The sequence below is a fragment of the Pongo abelii genome, chromosome 17, assembly GCF_028885655.2.
Source record: "Pongo abelii isolate AG06213 chromosome 17, NHGRI_mPonAbe1-v2.0_pri, whole genome shotgun sequence".
Classification (NCBI taxonomy): Eukaryota; Metazoa; Chordata; class Mammalia; order Primates; family Hominidae; genus Pongo; species Pongo abelii.
The window spans coordinates 94,598,408-94,618,501 of record NC_072002.2 but is presented as its reverse complement, the minus strand read 5'-3'; the positions used below and the strand labels follow the sequence as shown (position 1 = coordinate 94,618,501).

Here is a 20,094-nt window from a genome sequence, read left to right as displayed (position 1 = left end):
ACCGCACAGAGGCCAGCTGTCTAGCCACCCCCCTCCCTGACCCACTGCACAGAGGCCAGCCATCTAGCCTCCCCCACCCCACAGAGGCCAGCCGTCCAGCTCCCCCCACACCCACCGCACAGAGGCCAGCCATCCAGCTCCCCGCCACCCCTGCACAGAGGGCAGCTGTCCAGCCCCCTCCCTGCACAGAGACCAGTCGTCCAGCACCCCCCCACCCACTGCACAGAGACCAGTCGTCCAGCACCCCCCCCACCCACTGCACACAGGCCAGCCGTCCAGCCTCAACCCCCACCCGCCGCACCAAGGCCAGCCGTCCAGCCTCAACCCCCACCCGCCGCACCAAGGCCAGCCGTCCAGCCTCAACCCCCACCCGCCGCACCAAGGCCAGCCGTCCAGCACCCCCCCCACCCGCCGCACCGAGGCCAGCCGTCCAGCCTCAACCCCCACCCGCCGCACCAAGGCCAGCCGTCCAGCCTCAACCCCCACCCGCCGCACCAAGGCCAGCCGTCCAGCACCCCCCCCACCCGCCGCACCAAGGCCAGCCGTCCAGCACCCCCCCCACCCGCCGCACCAAGGCCAGCCGTCCAGGGAGGTTCACTGTTGCACATGCCGGCAAATTGGGCAAATACTGGTCCCCCTTCCCTGGGTCTATTTCATACAGTCCATAAAGTAAAACCTTGTGATTTCAGAGACACCAGACACGTGGGGACACGAAGGGCCGCAGCCCCGGGCCCCCTGCCAAAACGCATTTAACCTAAGAACCCAGGACATGCTCCTTCCTCAACGGCCACAGCCGCACCCAGAGCCCAGCTCATGTGGCCACAGCTTTTGCCTCGGCTGCTGCAGACATGGAGCCCCCACCATTCCCAACCGATGCCAGCAGGCTTCAAGCCGAGGACCTGTTTATCCTGAGCTCCTGCAGGGCTACCCTGTTGAGTCTGGAGAGTTAAGAAGGTACTAGGCAAAATGCAAGGCGCTCCCGGCAGGATCCTCCTTCTGGGGCCAGGGCATAGTGGCTGCCATGGGGCAGCCCCAGGGGCCATGTGGGGCATTGCCTCCCCCCAACTTCCCGCAAATCTGCAATTGCTGCAGAATCAAGTTTAAAAATGCTTCTCACTGAGCCAGATGCAACCTCCACACCCGCAGCAACACCCAGAGAGGCTGCAGCTGAGTCACAGGAGGGTCCGGGCTTCCCGCCCCAGCAACACTCCCCAGGACTCCTGTGTTTGCCGCCCCTCTGGGGGTCCGCCGACGGTGCTACCATGGAGGGTTCAGGTGGACACCAGGGGGCCCAGAGCTGCCAAGTGTGAGCCCACAGGTCAAACGGAAACATCTGCCAGGCCCTGCGAGTCCCGACACGGGTCCCACAGCAGTGTGGCTCGTGGCTCAGGTCCTGCTGTCCTCACGCTGGGGTGGAAGCGGCGTGGGATGTGGCATGGAGGACAGTGGCCCCCATGGCCTGGGGAGCCGGCCACACAGTCCTTTCCACGGGAGGAGCCATTCATGCCCCTGAACCTGTGTCTCCCTCGCCTGGGAAGAGCGTGAGGGATTTTTTTCAGCCGAAAGCTCACAACAGAGATGCCCTCTGCGCTGGGACAGAGGGGGAGGAAAAAAAAAAAAAAAGATATGCCCTGAAATGATCACTGTCTGATTCTAAATCGCAGGACAATCGAATTCTTTTTTTTGAGACAGGGTCTCGCTCTGTCGCCCAGGCTAGAGTGCAGTGGCCTCATGGGATCCTCCCACGTCAGCCTCCCGAGCAGCTGGGACCACAGGCGCACCACCACACCTGGCTAATTTTTATATTTTGTGTAGAGATGGGGTCTCTCCATGTTGCCCAGGGCGGTCTCAAACTCCTGGGCTCCAGCGATCCTGGCGCCTCGGCCTCCCAAAGTGCAGGGATTCCAGGCGTGAGCTGCCATGCTGGCGCGGGACTCATTTATCGTGGTTTATCTGTGTTTAAAAGTCTACAGTGAACAGTGTTTGTTATTTGTACCACCAAAAAAATGAGAAACTTTGCTCTCAGGTCTTGTGTCTCAGCCTCTGCCCAGCTCCTCCCCCGCCCACCTGGTGAATGGGCTTCAGTTTCCAAAGAGCTGAGCCTGAGGCCCCGCCATGTCCCTCTCCCTTAGAAAGGCCACGTCCCCAGCATCTGAAAACACTCTCCTCATGAGTCGCCCCCACTCCGCCGGTGAACGATGAGAATCCCAGAATCGCGCCCTCTGCAGCGGAAGCCCAGAGCAGAGGCAGTTCCTTCGTTTAAGTGGTTTGGGTAAAATCCTTTAATTCTGATTTTCCGAGGGTTAAAGCCTGTACGTGCTCGTGGCTTAGGTGAAAACCGTGAAGGCTGCTCACGACTCCTGCAGTTTCAAGACAGACGAAGCGACAGACTCTGAACTCCGCAGGGCCACACCCACCCACAGGACTCGACAGGAGCAGCTTAAGGAGGGCGAGGGTTTCAGGGCCCTCTCGCAGCCTCTCCTCAGCCGGCAGCCACAGGCCTCATAGCCATTTGGTTGTGTGGGGGTTTTTCCCTTAATTAAAAGAGAAAGAGAGTGAGAAAGACAGATGGTGAGAGAGACAGAGATGGAGAGAGACAGAGAGAGAGAAACAGAGAGACAGAGACAGAGACAGAGATGGAGAGACAGAGATGGAGAGACAGACACAGAGAGGCAGAGACAGAGAGAGACAGAGACAGAGCAACAGAGAGAGATGAAGAGACAGGTGGAGAGAGATGGAGAGACAGAGACAGAGAGAGACAGAGAGAGAAACAGAGACGGAGAGAGACAGAGATGGAGAGAGATGGAGACAGAGAGAGAGACAGACACAGAGACAGAGATGGAGAGACAGACAGAGAGGCAGAGACAGAGAGAGAGAGTCAGAGCGACAGAGAGAGAGAGAGATGGAGAGACAGAGATGGAGAAAGACAGAGACAGACAAAGAGACAGAGAGAGACAGAGAAACAGAGACAGAGACAGAGACAGACACAGACAGAGATGGAGACAGAGACAGACACAGAGAGACAGAGAGAGAGAGAAAGACAGAGACAGAGATGGAGAGAGAGAGACAGAGATGGAGAGACAGACGGTGAGAGACAGCGACGGAGAGATGGAGAGACGGAGAGAGACAAAGATGGAGAGACAGAGACAGAGACAGAGACAGGGAGACAGAGACGGAGAGACAGAGACACAGATGGAGAGACAGAGACAGAGAGACGATCAGCGCATTTCTCTGACGTGAGGCAGCCTCTGGGTCTTCTGGGCTTGTGTGTCTGGAGCTGCCCCAAGACCACACAGCGGCCAGCGGTTAGGGGCCCCTTGGAGGCCAGCTTTGCCCCCTGACCTGTGCCGGCAGAACTCGGCCCTGAGAAAGTTCTGCCCGCCCAGGAGAGGTCGGCCTTCCTGGAGGGCAGCCCAGAGCCCGGCCTAAAGAGGCCAGGTGGGCCCGCACACGCCGCGTTTCTCGGTGATAGTGCGGCGGCATCTGTGCATCACCCCCAACATGATTCCCCACCCCTGGCTGGGCCTGGCCGCTGGATGCAGCCTTCACCCTCCCACAGCCTGCCCCAGGGATGACCCCACAGACCACGTGGTTTTCTTCCATGACCCAAGACAAGGCCTTTCACAAAATGCTGCCCAGCAGGCCGGGGAGTCAGGGGAGGGCTCGGCGGCCCGGGCAACCTCAGGATTTCAGGAGTCGGAGGGGGCCTGGGACCACTGCTGTCCCACCCTGGGGGGTCACCCAGAGGCCCGGGCTCCTGTCCAATGGGCTGGCTCCTGTGCACCCCTCCCTGAAGCCAAGGCCGCCTGACTCTGAGGCTGCGGGCAGAGCCTCCTCTCCACGTGGGACCCAAGCTCTGTGCCCATGGGAGGGAAGGTGGCCCAGAGGAAGGCATGGGCCTCACAAGCCGGCAGGAAAGATGGAATCGGTGGACAAGAAGCAGGTGACTGGGGCCAGGGTGGGATCAGAAAGACGGGGACACCCAGACCAGCCCTCCTGCCCGCCGGGTGAGGCTCAGGATGCAGGGGCAGCCCCTGCAGCCATCTGTGCCTTGGTTTCTTGTCCCAGGCAGTCCTGGGTCCAGCCCCTTCCACCAGGATGGCGGTGCAGGCACCAGCGGCCCACGGCCCACCCAGTTCCCAGGACCGACGTGGCCACGCGCAATGACCCTGGGGCAGGATATGCTGTCCTCGTCTGTCCACCCCAAGGCCGGGCAAGTAGATCCCGGGTCCGCATGGGAGGGGCCCAGGATGCCACTTTTGGCGAGAAGGTGGGCGGCCGGGTGCATAGACAGCCTCCGTCCCCAGACAGGGAGTGCCACGGCTGTGGCCCTGCCAGCCAGGTAAGCCCAGCCCAGGAACTCAAACCAAAGTCAAAGCCACAGACCGGGAGCGCGTGGGATCTGGGCTGTGAGGCCAGAGTGCAAAGGTTTTGTTTTAAAGGACACATCTGGGTATTTCATAAAAACTGATGGCATCCCGCGGCTCCACCACACGGGACTGGAGTACAAACAGGACACAGACCCTCCCCTGTTCTTTGGAAAAATTGAAGTCATCCCCTCTCTACGCGCCCCAACCCTCCCAAGTCCACCCCTGTATCTCATGAGCCTCGCAACAGCTTTGGACACAGGCCCTGCCGTCCCAGGCCCAGCAGCCCCCCGCACTGTCCCCACCCCTCTATCTGCCCTGCCCCGGATGGATGAGAAGCTGAGCATAAGACCCTGAACCCCCGCCCCCGAGGCAGCCCCCAGCCCTTGCCCAGAGCTGACAGCTCCCTGTGGGCCTCCTGCCAAATGTTAACGTGTGGGCCAGAGCACGCTTTCTACAAAGCCCCTGATGTCAGCCTTACTCCCTCCCAGAAAAACTACACGGATGGGAGAAAGCACCTTCCATGGCTCCCAAACATTCCTTGCAGCTCAAGGGTGGGAGACGGTGCTTGGGAAGCAAAAGGAGCCCGTTGGGAACCCAAGCTCAGTGGGAACGGGGCCTCCCTGTGGGATCCCAGCACTGCTGGCCAGCAGGAACGGGGCCTCCCTGTGGGATCCCAGCGCCCCTGGGCAGAGGGAACGGGCCTCGCTGTGGGATCCCAGCGCCCCTGGGCAGAGGGAACGGGCCTCGCTGTGGGATCCCAGCGCCCCTGGGCAGAGGGAACGGGGCCGCACTGTGGGATCCCAGCGCCCCAGGCAGCAGGCCCCATGCCGTACACCCTCCCTCTCCCTCACTCCCCTGCCCTCCAGGACAGTAGCTGCTGGAGCCGGGGGCCGTCGCATCTTCTCGTGGCTGGAGAGCAACAGTGAGGTTCGGAAGGCGGGGAAGTGCCCCAGGCCCCTGCCACCCCCATCACCCACTCATCCCCAAGTTCACACCAGGGACAGGTTCCAGTCACTGCACACGTGGACTCTTCCCGGACCCCAAACACCTTCTCAGACGTCTCCAGGGTCAGGGCCCATCTGTCATTACTCAGAGGAAGTTTTGGCAGTGGGAGGCCTCAGACTGCACTTGCCATGGATGGCTTATAAAACAAAAACCAAAACCAGAAATGTCATATTGCACAAGTTAATGTGGGGTGGGGCACAGATCAGTCACAGAACTGATTCCATTTCTGGTGGTGCCCAGACGGCCTGGCTCAGCTCTTAAGAGTTCACTCAGTCTTCTTAGCTTGGACCTACGGGAAACATGGGGGTTTCACAAGAACTGACCGCATTCTGGATGTTCACTGAATAGCAGCCTAGGTGATTCACGGGTAATACTTGCAGCTACAACAAATACAGCAGTTTCTCAAATCACCTAAAGGGATCTTTCAAAATAAGGATGTGTTACTCTCCAAGGACTCCTGTCCTGAATGTTGTCAAAACAAAGGATGCTCAGACTCTGACTCCTGGAGCTACAGAGCATCCTTGGCCCTCAGGGTCGGAGGAGACCCAGCACCAAGCTTCCAGCTTCGCGCTCAGCTGTGATGTCGCCACGGGGACAGGACACAGCCCTCGGTGGCAGCACTGCCAAGAGCTGTTGCTTCAGCCCAGTAAACACAGAGTCGCTTCACAGCCCTCTCCTGGTCTCTGTGCCTGCAATGCAGCTTGTGGACAGGGACTCCGCCTCGCAGCTGACTCCTGGAGGCCGCTGGGCCACGTGGACCTCAGAGCCCAAAGTGCTCCAATACCTGCACCGCACCTGTCCAGAACCGAAACCTGGAGGCTTGATAGCTTCTCACCCTTCCCTTGATGCCTAGAAGTTTCCACGTGTCTCCATTTCCCCATCCACAAAAAGAGGCTGATCCCTGCTCTCCACCTCCACAGGCCCGACACCGCGCTCCCAGACCCCTGGGGTGGCCCTTGCCCGGCACCGCCCCTCGCAGCCAGAGCTCCAGGCGAAAGCAGACGTCATCTAGGTGCTATTGCCCCACGGACGGCCCGGTCTCTGGAAACACACTCGACCTGTCTGCCCGTGGGAGGAGGACGGGCATTTCCTTGCGATTCCAGGTCTGTGCCACATGTCATCTTGGTGTCAGGGAACCCTCGAGTTCTGGGAACAGCGGCCTGTGCAGAGGGAGAGGAGCTGGGGTGCCCCACAAGCCTCAGAACTGCCATGATGGGGGTCAGAGGGGACGAAGGCACAATACTGATTCTGCACGCCAACATCAGAACACGTTCCTGACACACATCACGGCTTCCAGCGTAGAAGTGTGTGTGGGTTCCATGTTTCTGGTGAGAAAACACTCCTCCCATAAACTAGAACCTCTGGCCCTGAGGAGCAGAATCAAGCTGCAGGTGGGTTTGGGGGTACCTGGTATATGACTCCACGCGGGGCAAAGCAAACATCTAGGTGGCCCTGCTGGAGGGGCCTCCCTCTGACCCTCTTCAGCGACGTCTCCTGGAAATGCGTCCCACCCTCTTCCTCTCTGCAGCAACGTCGACTGGAAAAGCGTCTTCCTCTTCCTCTCTGCAGCGATGTCGCCTGGAAATGCGTCCACCTCTTCCCCTCTGCAGCGACGTCACCTGGAAACGCATTCCCCTCTTGCCCTCTGCAGCGACACTGCCTGGAAACGCGTCCTCCTCTTCCTCTCTGCAGCGACGTCGCCTGGAAACACGTCCTCCTCTTCCTCTCTGCAGCCATGCTGCCTGGAAACGCGTCCCCCTCTTCCTCTCTGCAGTGACCTCGCCTGGAAACGCGTCCCCCTCTTCCCCTCTGCAGCGACGTCTCTGGAAACGCGTCCCCCTCTTCCTCTCTGTAGCGATGTCCCCTGGAAATGCATCCCCCTCTTCCTCTCTACAGTGACCTCGCCTGGAAATGCATCTGCCTCTTCCTCTCTGCAGCGACATCACCTGGAAATGCGTCCCCCTCTTCCTCTCTGCAGCGAAGTCACCTGGAAAGGTGTCCCCCTCTTCCCCTCTGCAGCAACCTCACCTGGAAACGCATCCTCCTCTTCCTCTCTGCAGCGACCTTGCCTGGAAACCTGTCTGCCTCTTCCCCCTCTGCAGCGACGTCTCATGGAAACGCATCCGCCTCTTCCTCTCTGCAGCGACCTTGCCTGGAAACACGTCCCCCTCTTCCCCTCTACAGCAACCTCGCCTGGAAATGCGTCCCCCTCTTCCCCTCTGCAGCAACCTCACCTGGAAACGCGTCCTCCTCTTCCCCTCTACAGCAACCTCGCCTGGAAACGCGTCCCCCTCTTCCTCTCTGCAGCGACCTCGCCTGAAAACGCGACCCCTCTTCCTCTCTGCAGCAACCTTGCCTGGAAACACATCCCCCTCTTCCTCTCTGCAGCGACCTCGCCTGGAAACACATCTGTCGCACAGCCCAGTGCTGATGGAACGCAGCATGCAGGCCACATGGTCTCACATGGGAAACCCTGGGGGGTGCACATGGCGTCCAGTGTGGCCTTTACAACTACTGTGTCTCCCAAAAGCCAACTAATCCCTGTGCGTCTAACCCAGCTTCCAGAGATATTCTAGAAGCACTTATAAAAAAGAAAATCCCATCATAATGTAGAAAACATTTTGCTCAAGAATCCAAGAAACATTAATTTGCACTTAAGATCTAGTTTTGAATGTGAATAACTTGTCTTCCAACTCCCGACTCAGGTTTAATCCCGAGGCAGGAAGTCCCTGCGGCTGCCCGGCTGCTGGAGTGCCACCACCAGGCCCACCTTTCTTGCTGCTCAGAAGCCAACACTGGCACAGGAGCAAATCCTGTTTTGTCTGTGGTCACCGATGCACATCAGGACCAGACACTTCCTCCCAGCTGGACCACAGGCAGCTTAGGAAATCTCAAAATTGGGAATCTGTGAATGTTTCCAGCTCCCTGCCGCCCCCACGCTGTCTCCACGGGGGCATCTGAGGCAACCAGGCAGGTGCCAGCCCTCCTAGGGGGGCTCCCGGGCAGGTGCCGGCCCTCCTAGGGGGGCTCCCGGGCAGGTGCCGGCCCTCCTAGGGGGGCTCCCGGGCAGGTGCCGGCCCTCCTAGGGGGGCTCCCGGGCAGGTGCCGGCCCTCCTAGGGGGGCTCCCGGGCACTCGGTCTTCGGTGAGACGGAGCAACACTTCAGATCTCAATGATCTGACTTTAAAACTCTGGCTCACACCTGCAATGCCAGCACTTTGAGAGAACAAGTCGGGAGGATTGCCTCAGGCCAGGAGTTCCAGACCAGCCCTGGACAACATGGCAAGACTCTGTCTCTACAAAACATAAACAATTAGCCAGGTGGGGTGCCACATGTCTGTGGTCCCAGCTACTCGGTAGGCTGAGGCGGGAGGGTCACCCGAGCCCAGGAGGTCGAGGCTGCAGTGAGCTGTGATGACACCTTGCACTCCAGCCTGGACAACAGAGCAAGACCCTGGCTCAAAAAAAAAAAAAAAAAAATCTGAGCAAAAAGCCACGTTGTTTTATCCTTTCCAGGAACAGAGCGCCTTCTCCTCCTCATGGCTAACAACAGACATGGATAGAGTAACACTGAGAAGGACCAGGGAGAAGATGCCCCAGCCCTTCCACACACGCCTGGGAGAACGCACAGGCCCTCGGCCTCCGCAGCCTCCTTGCACCCTCACACCAGTCCTTCCCATCAGAAACTGGTGTTGCAAACCCCACCCTCCAAGTGTCAGCTGTGAACTCCATAACAGCAGAAACAAACTAAACAATGCAGATAGAAAGCCGTGGGCTGCCAAATGCTACCGAAGCGGCTCAAGAAGGAGCAAATGAACCAAGACCAGGTTGCTCGTGCAATCAGGAGGCATGATCTTCTTAACTCTGAGCCCCTCACCAGCAGAGGCTGGCAGACGCAGTGCCTTCTCCAGGGAGCTGCGGCTCCAAGGACGCCACGGGCTGCGTAAAGCCCCTCGACTGGGCTCTGACCCCAGAAGGCTCCACATCTTGGTGACGAGAGCAGAAGGCCAGTCCAGGCCGAGGGTCCCCGTGACACCTGCCCCCACGCCATACAGGCCTCGTGACAAGAGGGCTGAGCTCGCCAGGTCTTCTGGGAGTCGGGGTCCCAGCACACGTGGAGTCTGGGGTGCAGGCTGTGGAGTCTGCTCATCATGGCAGAGTCCAGTTCTGTTGGTTGTGACTGGGCGGCCCTGGGCAAGTGGCCTCAGCTGCGTCCACAGTCGGGTGGCCGTTAAGCGCCTGACTGTGACCCAACAGCTCCCCACCGCAGAGCGTCGCAAGGCACGGTGGGGCAGCACGCGGATTCTTCCCGCCATCACACAACGGAACTGCTGGCTCCCTTGACCCCACAGTCTCCATCAACACCCCTAGTCCTGCAGACCCACAGGAAGGGGAGGAAGAAGGCAGGGTGCCGGGGGCTCCCCTCACCCCACGGCAGCAGGGACCAAGGGCGGATTCCAACATCGCAATGAAACTGGGTAGGCAGCTCCTGAGTAGGACGCATCCACAGCACTGCAGAGGACAGGCCCAGCCATAGCCCATCTCCTGCCACAGCCCATCTCCCGGTATAGCCCATCTCCCATCTCCCACCACAGCCCGTCTCCCGCCATAGCCCATCTCCCATCTCCCACCACAGCCTGTCTCCTGCCATAGCCCATCTCCCATCTCCCACCATAGCCCGTCTCCCGCCATAGCCCATTTCCCATCTCCCACCACAGCCCGTCTCCTGCCATAGCCCATCTCCCATCTCCCACCACAGCTGAGGGCTTCCTGGGGACCGTCTGGCTTGCACGAGTCACCTGCTGTCCTGCTCAGCCAAACGCAAGCTCCAGAGCCACCACTGCGAATGCCAGGGAGGCACGTGGCCACGTTCTTCAAGACCCTTCAGAGCCAGCCCAGCCCAGCACCCACAGGAGGGACTGGAGACTCCCCAGGGCCTGACACCCATGCCAGCAGCCAGGAGGCCAGCTGAGGCCTGTCTAGCTCCCAAAACAGCAGGAAACAGCAGGACAGGTTGTCGGGGGGACTCCCTAGCAAGGCGTAGCGGGAACCAGAGCCAGGGCGACGTGGCTTCGAGGCTGGCTGTGGGTTGTGGGGGGGCTTCTCTCCCCAGAAAGGAAGGGGCTTACAGGGAGATGCAGTGGAAGTCAGTCCTGAGCCGTTCCAGCCCATGCCAGCGTTTTACAAACCATGGGGCAACTCGACACCCTCGGCTTCTTTGCTAACCGTCTTCCCAGGAGGTGATGGCAGTGGAAAGCTCGGGGAAGACCCCACAGCTACCACCTTACATGTCCTGCTATGCTGGGGTTCGGTACAATGCCTTAGAAACTATGTTCACCATCACCCCAAAGGGCCCACCAGCGCCCGGGGATATGGAGGTCTGGACAGTCCGGCTCCAGAGCCCAGAGACGGCCCCACTACAGGGCCTGGGAGCCCTCGAAAGCCTGCACTGTTCCCCCAACACTGCCGGGGCCCGAACCCCTCAGATACCAGAGCCACAAGAGCAAAGGGCATTCAAATGCAGTAGGATCGCTACTGAGCCTGGCAGAGGACTCGTGTCTGCGAAAGAGAAGACAGAGTCCACCTGTTACCACGCTGGGGGTTATCTGATTTTATTCCAAATTGTGATAAACTGTGAAACTTTCAGATAACTTAATGAAACGCAAGAGAGTGAAAGTTTTCTCAGACCTTTCGAAACTAGTACTATGCATAGCAGAAAAGTGACTGATATTGCTACAATCTTCAATATTGCAGCCCAAAACTTAATGTCTGAAATAAACGGGTTTTGTTTGTTTGTTTTGAGACAGTCTCGCTCCTCTCGCCCAGGCTGGAGTGCAGTGGCACGACCTCAGCTCACTGCAACCTCCGCCTCCTGGGTTCAAATGATTCACCTGCCTCCGCCTTCTGAGTAGCTGGATTACAGGCGCCCACCACCACACCCAGCTAATTTGTGTACTTTTAGTAGAGATGGGGTTTCACCAATTTGGCCAGGCTGGTCTTGAACTCCTGACTTCAGGTGATCCACCTGCCTCGGCCTCCCAAAGTGCTGGGATTACAGGCATGAGCCACTGCGCCCGGCCAAGAGATTTGAATATACATTATTGCACCAACCTAGCAGCTATTTCTGATCATTGAAACGAAGCAAGACTCTAAGTAAACATTGTTCATTAGCCTATCTCGCCCCTTAGAAATTCTTTTCCTTTATCTCACCCCTTAGAAATTCTTTTTAAACATTCAGTTCTAAGAGGCAATGTTTCATGTGTAGAAATTGAATTCAAGGGCCAGGCGCGGTGGCTCATGCCTGTAATCCTAGCACTTTGGGAGGCCGAGGCGGGTGGATCACAAGGTCAGGAGATCGAGACCATCCTGGCTAACATGGTGAAACCCCATCTCTACTAAAAATACAAAAAATTAGCCGGGCGCAGTGGCGGGCTCCTGTAGGCCCAGCTACTCGGGAGGCTGAGTCAGGAGAACGGTGTGAACCCAGGAGGCAAAGCTTGCAGTAAGCCAAGATTGTGCCGCTGCACTCCAGTCTGGGTGACAGAGCGAGACTCCATCTCAAAAATAAATAAATAAATAAAATAAAAAGAAATTGAATTCAAGAACTGTGCTGTTAAAGTTACCAATAAATTCAGTCAAAATACCTCTGCCCTTCCAATTCCCCTACAACCTTGCTTCTACAAAGGCAACTCCAGAGACTGTCTGGGTTCGGAGAGTAAGACACGTGGAGACGCTGACAGGGACACTTTCCAGAGGCTGATGCCCAAAGAGCAGATGTCGGCACAGACAGACCTGGACATGGACGCACATGGCCTGTGGCAGGTGCCCGGGTGGAGGAGGCCAAACAATGAAGGAATGAGGAAGCAATCACGTAGACTTTAGTTCCTGTCGGTCAATACGAAATCTTTAAAAGCTACCATCTGAGAACCACTATTTATAAATAACCCGCACAGCCTTCAGTGTTTACTCTTGCCCTGGCCTCCTCCAGATGCAGCCCCGCAACACCTCCTGTTGCACCCTTAACAGCACACGGACAGGTGGCCTGGGAGGCCACTTGCTATGATCACCGTCATTACCCCTGGAAAGAAGCAAGGCGGGAAGAAAACCACTCCTTTCTGATGCCAGAATTCACAGCTTAAGATTCTAATTTTTAGGGGGTATGGCAGGTGGCCTGTGATTCCTATGCCAGTCCCCCCAAGCTTTGACAATAGACACATCATTCTGCTGAGCTCTAAAATAGCTCCAAACTCTAAAACTATCAAGGTTCTATCACCTACTCTTACTAACTTCACAAACGTTATCATGGCTTCAATTGCAGCAAGAATTCAGTATCATTCTTTGACCATTGTGGGCCTCTCAGAGGCTCTGCATAGGACTGGGGGCCACAGGTGCTGAACAAGCAACAAAAGGCCTCAAAGGACAACAACCCTAGAAGGTCCCTAGGAAGGATGCACACAGCACACTTTCCACTAGAAAGCTCCTTCTGGCGTAAGGACAGGATTAACGGAGCAGCAGTTCCGTACTACGGCGGGGAGAAGGTAGGCATGTTGTGCATTCTCCACCCCCAACTTTGGAGATAATTAAAAATACAGCTTTCTAGTTGTGCAACCCGAGATCCTGGTGACGTTTTCCACGCCTGCCGGAGCTGCTGCATGTGACCAACAGAGAGGCATTCCTGGGGAAGGAAGTCTGGCCCCTCCACCTCGCTGGCAAAAAACTAACATTTCATCTCTGCCGTGGCTTCCAGCTGCCCCAGGGCACCCGCTGACAAGGTCACTTGGAAACGGGGCACAAGGAACCAGGAAACATATTTTGATGTGGAACCAAAACAGTGGGAAAAGGTTAACTGCAAACCCCAGGAGCGAGTCTGGGACATATTTACTGAGCTTTGTTTGTGTGAACACTCAGAAATGTTACCGGCATCACACCTAACCGGGTGCTCTGCAGCCAGGAGATAAAGCTAACAGGGTCACGTGGCCACGGAATTCTTGCTGAAACTCCCAAGCAGAGGAAAAAAAAAACAGCCACCCATGCTTTCCAACCTCCACACCAAACACAGGTCCAAGGTGGACAGGAGGGGCTGTGCCCGCCAGAACACGACATCCCTGTGGACACCTCGCCGCCCAGGAGACGGAGAAGGAACCAGGATGAGCTTGCGCTTTCAAAGGCTGCCTGCCATTTTTACTGGGACAGTAAGACCAGGGCTGAGGCAGCCAAACGGTGCTCCCCGCAAACTCACATAATGGGACTGTGTCTGGAGAGAGGGTCTTTACACAGCAATCAAGTTCAAATGAGGCCACCAGGGTGGCCCCAACCCAGCAGGACCAGTGTCCTCACGAAAGGGGACATCTGGACACAGATATGCACGGTGGACGGAGAGATGAGGAGTCATGGGGAGAAGACGGTGCCTCCAAGCCAGGGAGACAGGCCTCCCTCACAGCCTCCAAAAGAACAGCCCCTGATCTCGGCTTCCAGTCTCAGGACCCTGCGAGAAAATCTTCCTATGAAGGCCACCCGTCTGCGGGACCTTGTCAGGGCAGCCCCAGGAAACGAACACGTAGGGTTCACCCAAAGGTTCACAACTGCATTACGACACTCCTCACACCAAGTCCCAGTCTTGGGACCTCGATGACATCACTCTTCCCTTATCTCGCCAGTTCAGTGAAGTTCCGCGGTGATGGACGACTTTGTCACCTCCGTAAGCCTGGAGACCATGAAGCGCATTGTACATGACTGTGGGCTGGAAAGTCAGTGCCACTACGCTTGTACTTAAACAATCACAGTGATAGTACAGCAGGCAAAAACAGTTCTTAAATTTTCCCAATGCCTCCAACTGGATGGGATTTTTAATGTAAATACAATCCGGGTCCTGACACAGGCTCGTTGTGATCACCTAGAATACGCCAGCCTTTTAAACCTTAATGTATTAAAAGCAGAAGTTGGGATAGAAAGGCAAATGCGCCCACTGCAAGTCAAGAAAAATCAGGGGTAATCCGTGCTTTCTCTCGAAACCTCAGCTGACGATGATTCTAAGTATCATGCCAGTAGAAACGCAGAATCAGCCATGGGGCTGCTCAAAGAACTGTCAGCTCTAACACTCTTTCTTTGCCACAAGCCTTCAGAGAGGTTTGGGTGGGTTCGTTCCCAGCCTGAAGGTGTGTTACTGCTTGCAGCTCTAATTCTATCCAGGCGTGCTCCAGCCGTGACTGAAGCAGGGCCTGAGACCGCAGAGCAGAGATGGGTCCTCCCAGGGCACCCTCACTGCCTGCCTTCCTCACCCTGCAGGCATGGGGGCTGCACCTGCCCTCCCCTCTGCCCGGTCTCGCCTCCTGAGTGCTCGCTAATAAAGAAGGAGTCGGGGGTGGGGAGGGACGAAAAAAAAAAAAACAAAAACAGGAAAACATCCAGCCTGGAATACCCCGGGCTGCGCGTGGCAAACGCCTCTTCCTGAGGACACAGCGGCAGCCCTGACGTCACGGGCCATGGGGCACTGCCCTCCACCTTCTGTGCGGACGTTTTCATGCCTCAGATAAAAATCCTGGAGCAGAAAGCACTCTCAGGGGCCACTCGCAGCCCACCTGCTGGGAAAGCTGTTTCGTTACAGATAAAACCACCAGGCTGGTTACGTGGACCCAGCGGAATTCCAGCAGACCCTCACACCGTTAAAAAGAAAAATCAACAACCTAGGACCCAAAGAAGGAAGGCACGTGAGCTCCCCCAGCCTGATGCCACAGCCGGCGTCTCCGGGGAGCAGGAGGCCGTGCTGTTCCAAAGCGTGGCGGGCTGGGTGCTCTGGGGCACTGTTGGGCTGCGGTCCCATCTGCACCCGAGGCAGGGAAGGCAATTACGGCAGGGGAGGAAGCGGGAGCAGCAGGCAACCACCGCGGGGGGCCAGGCACGTGCAATTCCCCAAGGAAGAAACTGCGCGTGTGTGAGCCGTCCTTAGGGGCGGATGGCGTCTCCCAGAATTCCCACGTGGAAGCCCTGACCGCCAGCAGGGCCACCCTCTTTGAAATGGATGTTTGCAGAGACTGAGCGAACAAGAGGCCATCAGCAGGGCCCGAGAGGATCTGGAGACTTCAGATGGGAAACGCGCAGACGGAGGCAGAGGCGAGGCGCACAGGGAAAAGTCTGCATGAGGAGGCAGGCATGGGGACAGACTCTGCCTCCCAGCTCCACGAGGAGCCCACTTGCCCACGCAGGCCGTGACTCTCGGTCCCCAGACACGGCCGCCCCGCGCCGCGCCCCCGTCCCGCGCCCCATCCTGCGCCGCCCCCCGCCCTGCGCCACGCCCCGTCCTGCGCCTCCCCGCCCCGCGCCTCCCCTCGCCCCGCGCCACGCCCCGTCCTGCGCCTCCCCGCCCCGTCCTGCGCCTCCCCGCCCCGCGCCTCCCCTCACCTCCCCGCCCCGTCCTGCGCCTCCCCGCCCCGCGCCTCCCCTCACCTCCCCGTCCCGTCCCGCGCCCCTCGCCTCCCCTCGCCTCCCCTCGCCTCCCCGTCCCGCCCCGCGCCGCCGGCTCACCTCATGTAGGACGTAGGGGACAGGGGCTTCGGCTTCGCCCACTGGTAAGGGTGCTGCGGCACCGCCAGGTACTGGTCGCAGAAGCCGCCCTTCCTGATGTGCTGGAAAGAGAAGTCTTCGGGAGCGAAGTCGGCCGGGGGCGGGGGGCTGCCCAGGTCCTCCCCGACGGGCTCCACCTTGAGCGCCACTGAGGGCGGCTGCTCCAGGGTGGTCTTGCGGGACTTGACAGGGACGCCATCACCCAGGTCCAGGCTGCTGTCAGTGGTCAGCGCGTTGATGGCGGCCACGATGGCTGAGCTGGTGTACTGGGTGGTGTTGCCCAACCACGAGTCGTCGGTCACGCTGACCCGCGGGGAGCCGTGCGGGGACGGCGTGGGCGAGTGGTGGGGTGAGTAGGGCGGCTGCCGGCCGTTGAGGCTGTACTTCCTCTTGTTGCACGGGGACGCGGGCCTGGAGGAGCGGGCACCCAGCCAGCTCTCCTCAGTGACGCTGGCGCGGGGCGAGGTGGAGGGCGAGTGCCGCGGGGAACCCAGCAGTGTGCAGGCCCCCAGCCCGCGGGGAAAGCCCTCCTCGGGGTCCGTGGTCTTGGGAGACACGCAGGGAGACTGCCATGGCGACGTCTGGGGGGACGCGTACGGGTACGAGTAGTTGGACTCATAGGAGGAGGCCTCCGAGTTGCAGCTGCGGGAGGACAGGCTGCTGGCCGGGCTCAGGCACGAGGGGTCTCTGTAGGCCTCCAGGCTGGGCAGACTCAGCGTGGCCGTGGAGGGGGACCGTTTGGAGCTGGGGAGGACGTCTTCCACCTCCACATCGTGGAAAAACTGGTTGTTGTTGTGGTACAGGCCCAAGCACGAGGTTATCTCGATGCGAGGACTCTCCAGGGCAGGGGCCCCATCAGGCCTGGTGTGGCCGGAGGAGAGGAAGTAGCCCGCGGGCCCACTGTCCAAAGCTGCTCCGTACCCCGAGGGGTGATCCGCCGGCGGGATGATGCCCGGTGTGGAGGTCTGAAGGTTGTGGCACGGGGCCGGCAGGGTGGAGTGCGCTGTGGGGAGCGGCAGGGCAGGGCTGACATTGGAGGACGCATAGCCATAGTGTTCTAGAGAGAAAAAGAAGCAGATGGGGGCATGAGGGGCTGGGCATCACAAAGCAGAAACCCATGAACTCAGGGCCGGCCATCAACCCCCGGCCTTGACCAACGGACCCCAAGGAGCGGGCCTCAGCAAACGTCCCTGAGACCACGCTGCTGGACAGCTCCCGGCAACTCAGAGTGACAGCCCCAGTCCCACCCGGCCAACAAGGTCCCCGTGAGCCCCTCGCTGCCCACCTCCCCTCCTCCCCCAACAGCAGCACAAGTCCCCGAATGTCCTTCCCAGAGAGAGGCGGCCGGGTCCTCACAGTTCCGCTCTTCATTCAAAAACCACCTTCCCCAACCACCCCATCTTCATCCGAATGTCCTTCCCAGAGAGAGGCGGCCAGGTCCTCACGGTTCCGCTCTTCATTCAAAAACCACCTTCCCCAACCACCCCATCTTCATCCGAATGTCCTTCCCAGAGAGAGGCGGCCAGGTCCTCACGGTTCCGCTCTTCATTCAAAAACCACCTTCCCCAACCACCCCATCTTCATCCGAACGTCGTTCCCAGAGATAGGCGGCCGGGTCCTCACGGGTTCCGCTCTTCATTCAAAAACCACCTTCCCCAACCACCCCATCTTCATCCGAATGTCCTTCCCAGAGATAGGCGGCCGGGTCCTCACGGTTCTGCTCTTCATTCAAAAACCACCTTCCCCAACCACCCCATCTTCATCCGAACGTCCTTCCCAGAGATAGGCGGCCGGGTCCTCACAGTTCCGCTCTTCATTCAAAAACCACCTTCCCCAACCACCCCATCTTCATCCGAACGTCCTTCCCAGAGAGAGGCGGCCGGGTCCTCACGGTTCCGCTCTTCATTCAAAAACCACCTTCCCCAACCACCCCATCTTCATCCAAACGTCCTTCCCAGAGATAGGCGGCTGGGTCCTCACGGTTCCGCTCTTCATTCAAAAACCACCTTCCCCAACCACCCCATCTTCATCCGAATGTCCTTCCCAGAGAGAGGCGGCCAGGTCCTCACGGGTTCCGCTCTTCATTCAAAAACCACCTTCCCCAACCACCCCATCTTCATCCGAACGTCGTTCCCAGAGATAGGCGGCCGGGTCCTCACGGGTTCCGCTCTTCATTCAAAAACCACCTTCCCCAACCACCCCATCTTCATCCGAATGTCCTTCCCAGAGATAGGCGGCCGGGTCCTCACGGTTCTGCTCTTCATTCAAAAACCACCTTCCCCAACCACCCCATCTTCATCCGAACGTCCTTCCCAGAGAGAGGCGGCCGGGTCCTCACGGGTTCCGCTCTTCATTCAAAAACCACCTTCCCCAACCACCCCATCTTCATCCGAACGTCCTTCCCAGAGATAGGCGGCCAGGTCCTCACGGTTCCGCTCTTCATTCAAAAACCACCTTCCCCAACCACCCCATCTTCATCCGAATGTCCTTCCCAGAGAGAGGCGGCCAGGTCCTCACGGTTCCACTCTTCATTCAAAAACCACCTTCCCCAACAACCCCATCTTCATCCGAACATCCTTCCCAGAGAGAGGCGGCTGGGTCCTCACGGGTTCCACTCTTCATTCAAAAACCACCTTCCTCAACCACCCCATCTTCATTTAAACCCCAAACTCAACATGTGGGCCATTCTTCTCTATTTTTTCTCCTAAATATGTATCACAATCTAACAGCATGTTTTTACTCATTCATCCCACACTGTCATCTCCTTGACAAACAGAAACCTAAGTTCCATGAAGACAGAACATCTGGACGCCTTAGTCTATTCTGTTCACCGCTGTTTTCAGAGCCAAAGACTGTGACTGGCACATAAAATGTGTTCAATTTGTTTAACGGATGGATGGTTGGCGGGTGGGTGGACAATGGATGATGGATAGACAGGTAAAGAAACTGATGGATGGATCATGATGGACGGGGGGTGAGGGGATGATGGGTAGATGGAGGGTAGCTGGATGGATGGTGATGGACAAACAAGGGAGGAATGAGGGATAAAGAGATGGATTATGGGTGGATGAATGGATGGATGATGGATGAACAGCTAAACAGATGGATGGATGAATGACGGACAGGGGATGGAGGCATGATGGATAAGTGGTGGATGAATGGATGGATAGATAAATGGATGGTGATGGATGGATGGATGGATGAGGAATGGAGGAATGATGGATGGATGATGATGGATGAATGATGATGGATGGATGGATGAATGAATGGATAAGGAATGGAGGAATAATGGATGGATGATGGATGGATGGATGGATGGATGATGGATGAATGGATGGATAGAGTATGGAGGAACAATGCTTTGATGATGGATGGATGATGATGGATAGATGGATGATGAATGGATGGATAGGGAATGGAGGAATAATGGTTTGATGATGGATGGATGCATGATGATGGATAGATAGGGAATGGAGGAATAATGGTTTGATGATGGATGGATGGATGGATGATGGATGGATAGAGAATGGAGGAATAATGGACGGATGATGGATGGATGAAGATGGATGGACAGGGAATGGAGAAATAATGGTTTGATGATGGATGGATAGGGAATGGAGGAATAATGGTTTGATGATGGATGGATGATGATGGATGGATAGGGAATGGAGGAATAATGGTTTGATGATGGATGGATGATGATGGATGGATAGAGAATAGAGGAATAATGGTTTGATGATGGATAGATGACGATGGATAGACAGGGAATGGAGGAATAATGGATGGATGATGATGGGTGGATAGGGAATGGAGGAATAATGGATGGATGATGGATGGATGATGGATGGATGATGATGGATGATGAATGGATGGATAGAGAATGGAGGAATAATGGTTTGATGATGGATGATGATGGATGGATGGATGATGGATGGATGGATAGGGAATGGAGGAATAATGGTTTGATGATGGATGGATGATGGATGGATGGTGGATGTGTTTTAGATCTAAGGACCTACATATGTAAACAGATTTTAACAGGCTTATCACTGTCAAGGTGCCCTAATCACCAGCTACAAAGAAAACTCCTCAAGGGTTGGATGAAAACACAGACTCTGAAATCCCCCTCATGGAGATTCTGATACTGGCTCATATCCTA

At 57.3% G+C, this 20,094-nt stretch overlaps 1 protein-coding gene across 7 annotated transcripts in view; it reads right to left on the bottom strand.

The window, feature by feature from the left end:
• Positions 1 to 20,094, bottom strand: part of NFATC1 (nuclear factor of activated T cells 1) — a 135,413-nt gene that overhangs the window by 102,098 nt on the left and 13,221 nt on the right. For 6 of the 7 annotated variants that reach the window (XM_024235818.3, XM_024235815.3, XM_063716968.1 and 3 more), the window contains exon 2: positions 15,897 to 16,992. The exons of the other annotated variant lie outside the window; for it this stretch is intronic. In XM_024235818.3, the coding sequence (XP_024091586.1) occupies positions 15,897 to 16,992 (1,096 nt within the window). The remainder of the gene's footprint in view (positions 1 to 15,896; positions 16,993 to 20,094) is intronic. 7 annotated transcript variants of the gene reach the window in all.